The 7,288-nt window shown below is 40.1% G+C and overlaps 1 protein-coding gene across 1 annotated transcript; it reads right to left on the reverse strand.

The window, feature by feature from the left end:
* Positions 1 to 4,242: 4,242 nt before the first annotated feature.
* Positions 4,243 to 6,910, reverse strand: LOC141606780 (caffeic acid 3-O-methyltransferase-like). The gene is made up of 4 exons (XM_074426087.1): positions 6,215 to 6,910; positions 5,204 to 5,517; positions 5,013 to 5,077; positions 4,243 to 4,710 (listed from the first exon to the last, which is right to left on the reverse strand). Exons 1-4 carry the CDS (start codon positions 6,628 to 6,630, stop codon positions 4,399 to 4,401), a joined length of 1,107 nt encoding a protein of 368 aa, XP_074282188.1. The 5' UTR covers positions 6,631 to 6,910; the 3' UTR covers positions 4,243 to 4,398.
* Positions 6,911 to 7,288: the final 378 nt, after the last annotated feature.

Consider the following 7,288-nt stretch of genomic DNA (forward strand, 5'->3'; position numbering starts at 1 on the left):
ACTAGTGCGATAGCTGATGGCGCTTTGTGTTATTTTTCTAATCTTTTTGCCTCCTCTGAACCCGAGGGGTTTGATGGGTTATTAAGTGGGATTGAGGGACGGGTTACACAGGATATGAATAACATTCTTCGTGCTAATTACTCTGAAGATGAGATTGTGGAAGCTTTGAGTCAGATGCATCCGCTTAAAGCTCCTGGGCCGGACGGTATGAATGCTCTCTTTTTCCAGACATATTGGCATATTGTTGGGCCTTCTGTGGTTAGACAGTGCTTGGGTATTTTAAATGGTGCGTCCTTTCCGAGTAATTTTAATAGAACCCATATTGTCCTTATTCCAAAGAAGAAGGCTCCGGATAAGATGGTGGATTTTCGACCAATAAGTCTGTGTAACGTGATTTATAAGATCGTCTCAAAGGTGTTAGCTAATAGATTAAAGCAGTTTTTAGGTGATATAGTGTCAGAGAATCAGAGTGCTTTTACCCCGGGTCGTCTTATAACTGATAATATTCTTGTTGCGTTTGAGATGTTCCATTACATGAAAAATTCAAGAGGAGGGGGTGGTCACATGGCTTTGAAGCTCGATATGTCCAAAGCATATGATCGGGTGGAGTGGGTGTTTTTAGAAGGAGTGTTGCTGCGTATGGGTTTTGATGGGGTATGGGTGGATAGGGTGATGAATTGTGTGAGGACGGTGTCTTATGAAGTAGTGGTGAATGGCGAGCTGTCTAATCCTTTTCGTCCAGGGCGAGGATTGAGGCAGGGGGACCCTATGTCTCCATACTTATTTATCTTGTGCGCTGAGGTTTTATCTAGCCTTATGAAGCGCGCGGTGGAAGCTGGCACTTTGCATGGAATTAGGATTGCTCCTACGGCGCCTGTTATATCTCATTTACTTTTTGCTGATGATAGCATCTTTTTTGTTAAAGCAGCTGAGTCGGAGGCCAGGAAAGTAATTGATATCCTAGCACAGTATGAAAGAGCTTCTGGGCAGGTAATTAACTATGATAAGACGACTGTATCGTTTAGCAAGGGGACAAGGGGTGACAGGAAGGATAGGGTGGCGGCAACTCTTGGAGTTCGGGTGGTAGGCGTTCAAGACCGTTATTTGGGTTTGCCCACGATAGTGGGACATTCGAAGCAGGTGATATCAAAGGTTATCCGGGATAAGTTGAGTAAGAAGTTGCAAGGATGGCGTGGTTTGCTGCTCAGTAAGGCAGGACGGGAAGTGATGATTAAGGCAGTTGCCCAATCGATTCCGACATATGCCATGAGTGTTTTTAAGCTGCCTGCTAATTTTTGCGATGAATTGCGTTCACTTGTGTCCGGGTTTTGGTGGGGTGCGGATAGGGGTAAGAGGAAGATGGCTTGGATGGCCTGGGATCGTCTGTGTCTTCCAAAATCGAGAGGTGGTTTGGGCTTTCGGGACTTTAATAAGTTCAATATTGCACTTCTAGGTAGGCAGGCTTGGCGGCTTATGACTGACAGCGACGCTTTGATGGTTCGGGTTTTGAAGGCTAAATATTTCCCAACGACGAGCTTTATGGAGTCAGGGATTGGGGTGGCACCTAGCTACACTTGGAGGAGTATTTGGGAGGCGCGAGATGTAGTCAAATTAGGGGCGCGAAAGAGGATTGGCGATGGGTTAGATACGCGTGTATGGGTGGATCCATGGCTGCCTGGGACGGCTTCAAAGATGGTGCTGACAGCTCGTGAAAACCGTGATATGGAAATGCGAGTTTCAGAATTCATACGGCCTGACACGAATGGTTGGAATACTGATTTGGTGCGCGCGACTTTTCTTGCCTTTGAAGCGGACAATATACTGAATATAAGGTTGGGTGAGAACCATCCTAGAGATGTGTGGTGTTGGGATTTGACAAGGGATGGTACCTATTCTGTGAAAACGGCATATGGGGCACTGTCTAAGGGAGGTGGGTGTGAGGAGGAGCAGTCGGATTATTCGAGGGAGGAGTGGCTATGGAAGAAGTTGTGGAAAGTTCCGGTCTTACCTCGCATCAAAGTATTTTTTTGGCAATTATGTAATGATGCTATCGCGACGAGGAGTAACATAGCTCGAAGGATTGCGGGAGTTATGGATGGTTGCCCCATTTGCGGGTATGATGTGGAGTCGGGTATTCATCTTGTGCGAGAGTGCAGCTGGGCACGGGGGGTATGGAGTGGGCTGGGTGTGGAGGTGTTGTCGGGTGTGCACTTTGACTCTATAAGGGATTGGATTGAAGCGATGCTGAGGGAGAAGGGTGAGGCCGAATGGGTGGAGTTGATGACGGGATGCTGGGCGATTTGGGAGATGCGTAATAAGGTTGTTTTTGAAGGTGTGCGATGGACTGTGGAGGGTGTGCTGCATCGGGTGAGGGAGCTTGTTGAAGAAATGGGAGGGGTGGCAGTGTCAGCGGGTGTGGTGCGTGATGGGGTGTCTCAAGGATGGATTAAACCAAAGCCGGGTTGGGTGAAGATTAATGTTGACGCAGGAACTATGGTGGATACGGGATTGGGTCTGGGTGCTATTTGCCGTGATGATGAAGGGAGGGCTCTGTGGGGTGTCACGGTTCAGAGGGAAGAAATGCGGGAACCGTCTATGCTTGAGGCTGAAGCGATTCTCATGGGTCTTCATGAGGCTAAGAGTATGGGGATACCGGATGTTGAAATCGAAAGTGATTGCTTGACTGTGATAGAAGATTTGCGCAAGCGGAAGCAAGGCCGTAGTGATTTATATCTTATTTATGATGACATTTACTCGCTTTGTTCTTTTTTTAACTCTGTTGAATTTTCCTATGTTAGGCGGTCTAGTAATATGGTGGCTCACGAACTTGCTCATGTAAGGCCGTGGTTGCCAGGTAGGCGTTTATGGGTCGATGTACTTCCGCAAGGCATTGCCGAGCTAGTCTCTTTTGATTGTGCTAATGATATTTAAATCCCTTTTGGGGTTTTTCAAAAAAAAAAAAATTTCTTAATAAGTTTAAGGCAGAGCTATCGGCTTAAGCTTCAGATGGGTCAAATAATATGAATAAGATAAAAGTATAATCCGATTCATAGAAAAAAAGTAAAAGCTTTGACTTAAATGTTCAAATGTAATGATATTTGACCCATTTTAATATTGAGATAGATACCTCCGTCTTAAAGGATACTTTAATTGGGTTAGCGTGACTTTGGGGAATGTAGCAAGTAGGGGTGGTCAAATGGGCCGGGCAGGGCTGAACCGGGAGAGCCCGGGCTTGGCTAAGTGGACCCGGAACCCACCCGGGTTAGGGGTTGGGTCAAGCCTGGTGGGAGTGGACTCGGAACCGGCCTGCAGTAAGTCTGAAGGGCGGGCCTGGGTTGAGGGGGTCGGGCCTGATGGGAGTGGACTTCGAAACTGGCCCGGAGTAGGGGGGTCGGGTCTGGCTGAATACAAGCCTAGCAGGTCGAGCCAAACTGATCCATGATGCGGGCCAGGTCGGCCCACATGTTTGACCCGCCCTAGTAGCAAGAGGGAGATGATAGACTAAAGAAGGGTGACAGTAAAAGGACTTTGGGCTTAGGACAAATGGGCCAGTTTTAATATAAGAGTAGTCTTATGGAATAATTAGTGTGTAACTAGTTTAGCTCCCGTGCAATGTATATACGGTATATATATATAGAGTTTACTTTTTTTAGTGTATTATATTTATGAAATTTAAATTAACTAATCTTTTTCTTTTCTTTTTTACATTTCTCATCGTTATATTTTGATTTGAAAAATCAAAGTTAAAATCGTATTAATTATGAAATGAGTATTTCAATGAAAGTTTTTCCTATTACCGAGAGATTAATGGTGTTATTTTATAAAACTTTACTGATAATATATTTTTAGCCGCAACTTTTTATCATAGAAAATCAATGAATTTTTTTCGTATGATTCTTTAAACAAAAAAGAAAGAATCCTTTTTATATCATAAAAAGATTGAAGATAATTTTTTGTAGAATGTAAATACTAAATGATATAAATATATAAATCTGAAAGATTATGTGTATTATATCCCACCATACTTATAGAAATGCTAAAAATAACTAAACTTTATTTTAGAAAATATGTTTAGGCGGGAAAATTTGGAGTTTCGCCTATTCTTTTAGTAAATAGGGGATTAATGACCGACTTGCGTGGATTCGAACACCGATATAACCTTCTTAATTCCGGCCTTAACGGCGACGGGCCTTAGCAGCAATGGCCCATCGAACAAAATCTCAATCTTAGAAAATAAGTCTCTGCAATCCAACCGAAGAAATTTTATTGGGCACTCGGCCAACTAGAAAGCATAGCAATACACAAAACAAACCTTAAAAAACATATGAATTGAACCAGATCAGCTCATAATGCTAGCAAATTAACCCAAGCTCATTACCCATTTAACAAGGATTACAATTAAGTAGCTGCTTCATGCTTTTTAAGGTACTCCATAATCCAAGTATCACAAGCATAGCTAACGACTCGAAAACCTTCGAATCCAGCTTCTTTCCCTAAGGTCTCATACTCATTTTTGGTCCTTGCTTTTCCACCGGGAAATGTCAACATAATTGCATCAAAAATGAAAGCGTTATGACCCGCCGGACTATGCTCCGGTAATTCCGGTACAACATACTCACAAATTATTAATTTCCCTTCTTCTGGTAACGCTGCGTAGCAGTTCTTCAGTAATTTGATGCATTTTTCATCGTTAGCTGATTGAAATGTCCACTGAAATAACAAAACTATATGAGTGATTGAACTAATGATAGTAATGTCATTTTTTTTTTTTACTTAAACCGAATATATCTGTCTAAAACTTAAAATGGTTCAGGTAGAATAAATGAGATTGACAAAAGTTGATTGCCTAGGATAGTAGGATATTATATATCTGTCTTAAACTTAAAATGGTTAACTTTTTTTTTTTTTTTCAAATATCTTGATTATTTGTTTATTTTTTATTCTTTGAATTAGGTTTTAACTCGTCGCAATAGAAAAAAGTAGTTGATTACATAAATAAACGAAATTTATACCTTCATAAAAACAGTGTCAGCACTAGGAACGCTAACATACATGTCTCCTGCTACATACTCAACCCCTACATATATATCAAAGAAATTATCAATGTAAATATGTAATTATTATTGAGCCTCGTATAATACGACGACATAATACGTATTATAATGTCGATGCAGAGATTAATCCGAAAGAAATAAAGTGTTACCAGGATAATAAGTCGGGACATCTCTGATAATATGAGGTAAGTCGAAATTGATGGCCTTAATATCAGGGTATTTTTCGCGAATCATGCTAAGGGTGAGTCCGGTAGCACCACCGACGTCAACAATTGACGTAACGCCCTCAAATCCTTGATAATTTTCCAGTATTTTCTTCATAACAATAGTAGAATGATGATCCATTCCATTGAAGAAGACCTTGTAAAATCTTGAATCTGTGCCAAGATAGTCAAATATTCCCATCCCATATGCATTGTTAAATGCTGTTCCTCCCTCTAATACTGAATCTTTCAAATGTTTCCTATAATTTATACAGTAGTAATGTATTTAATTAGATTCAAATTATTAAAAAAATGGATAATAATGATAGATACAGTTCTTAGGGGTGAAAGAAGAAATAATTTCGACTTTCTAGTAGGAAAATTCAAACTAGTCGCGGTATCATTCCGCGACTGGTCACTAACTTGAAATCAACAGCCAAAATGTGAGTGGAAATTTCTTAAACCACTCGCGAGTGTTATACCTCTGGTTTTTTGTGTAAATAGTTTAGAATGGGCCTCATTTATATAATTATTTTGCTTTAGAACGCCATTAAAGAAAAAAATTCCAGACCCTATAATATTTGTACCCATTATTCCCTATCAAGTATCAACAACAATAACAAGAAATTATTATTTGGCCAAATAAGAAAATATAGATAAAAAGTATGTAGAATGTTACTTCTACTTAAATTTATTATAGGTGTTAACGGTTTTAGGTTAAGACCTTGTACCTTTCACTTCCAACATACTTCCAACATTAAATACATCAGTTGTATGTGATTTGTGAGTGTCGTCTTGGCTTTAGTTAAGAGTTAAATCGGTCGTAAGTAAGAATTTGTGTTAAATCTATAGATTCACTTAGCATCTGATCAGGACATTAGGTAAGTATATAAAAGTAAATATTTTAACGTAAGAGTTCATATGTTAACGTAATACAAAAGGTAAAGTTAGACTAACCAAGTGTCCATGATAATTTTATCATGCATGAGGTCAGCAAAGGCAGCATAAGAGACCTCATCATCATTGCTAACCAAAAATTGGCAAATGGGTCCAAGCCCATATAGCCGCTCAAGCTTGCCATCAGACCCGACCCTAGCCGAGAAAGTCAAGATATCAAAGCTGGCTAGGAGACGGAGCATGCGGTCTAAGACCACCGGGGCCTCAGGGTTCTGGGTTGGTAGTTGGGCAGCTATCTCGGAAGGAGATAGTTGACCCATGGGTCCAGCAGTCTGGATTATGTCTAAAACTTTAAGTTCTAGTACAGTTTTGAAAACCATAGATGGCACGGACCATGAGGCCATGCACATTGCTAATGAAGCCGCCTCATCTGTGGGATGGTTCATTTGTTTAATCGGGCGGCTCATTAGACCCATTTTTTCAACTTTAACGGATCTTGACTCGATATATATATATGAGAAGGGTAATTTAGAGTGAACTAAAGGGAGATGATTGCCTGGATGAAGAACAATGTGAAGAGTTGCAAGGGTTTATATAGTAGTGTAGGCGTGTAGCCCCATATCATTGCGTTAATATTGTAGCCACGCACAGGGACAGACATGCAATAAAATTTTTGGGTAGCAAATTTTGTTAATTTTGTATTATACTTATGTCAAGTTCTCATATTTAAAAATTTTGGAATAACAAAAATCGATAATCTAAACCATTTTTTGAAAGCTCCTATGAATTGTAGCCTAGGTAGCACCGACACGGACACGGACACTGATACGACACGGACACGGGACACGGCATCCCATGAAATTTAGGACACGGAACACGTCATTTAAATTTAATAAAGTATATTTTATAGTTATTTATGTGTGATTTTATTTTTGAAAAAGTATTGAATATAAATTTAAATAAGTGAAGGTAAAACTTGACGTTAATTATAACTCATTCTCATTTCCAAAACAAAAAACCAACTTATAATCCATCTATTTCGACATTTCATTACTAGTCTAAAGAATATCATTTACCCCCAATTCAATTTATTTCCCCACCAAATTAAACCATATAACAATTCACGCCATTTAC

The sequence above is a fragment of the Silene latifolia genome, chromosome 10 (assembly GCF_048544455.1).
Source record: "Silene latifolia isolate original U9 population chromosome 10, ASM4854445v1, whole genome shotgun sequence".
Lineage (NCBI taxonomy): Eukaryota > Viridiplantae > Streptophyta > Magnoliopsida > Caryophyllales > Caryophyllaceae > Silene > Silene latifolia.

Bases quoted from the DNA above. Each gene is read 5' to 3' on its own strand.
- LOC141606780 (XM_074426087.1), bottom strand. From the start codon at position 6,630: ATGGGTCTAATGAGCCGCCCGATTAAACAAATGAACCATCCCACAGAT. The intron at 5,518-6,214 runs GTTAGTCTAACT...TATAAATTATAG, and splicing joins AAAATTATCATGGACACTTG to GAAACATTTGAAAGATTCAG. The intron at 4,711-5,012 runs GTATAAATTTCG...TTGTTATTTCAG, and splicing joins CTGACACTGTTTTTATGAAG to TGGACATTTCAATCAGCTAA.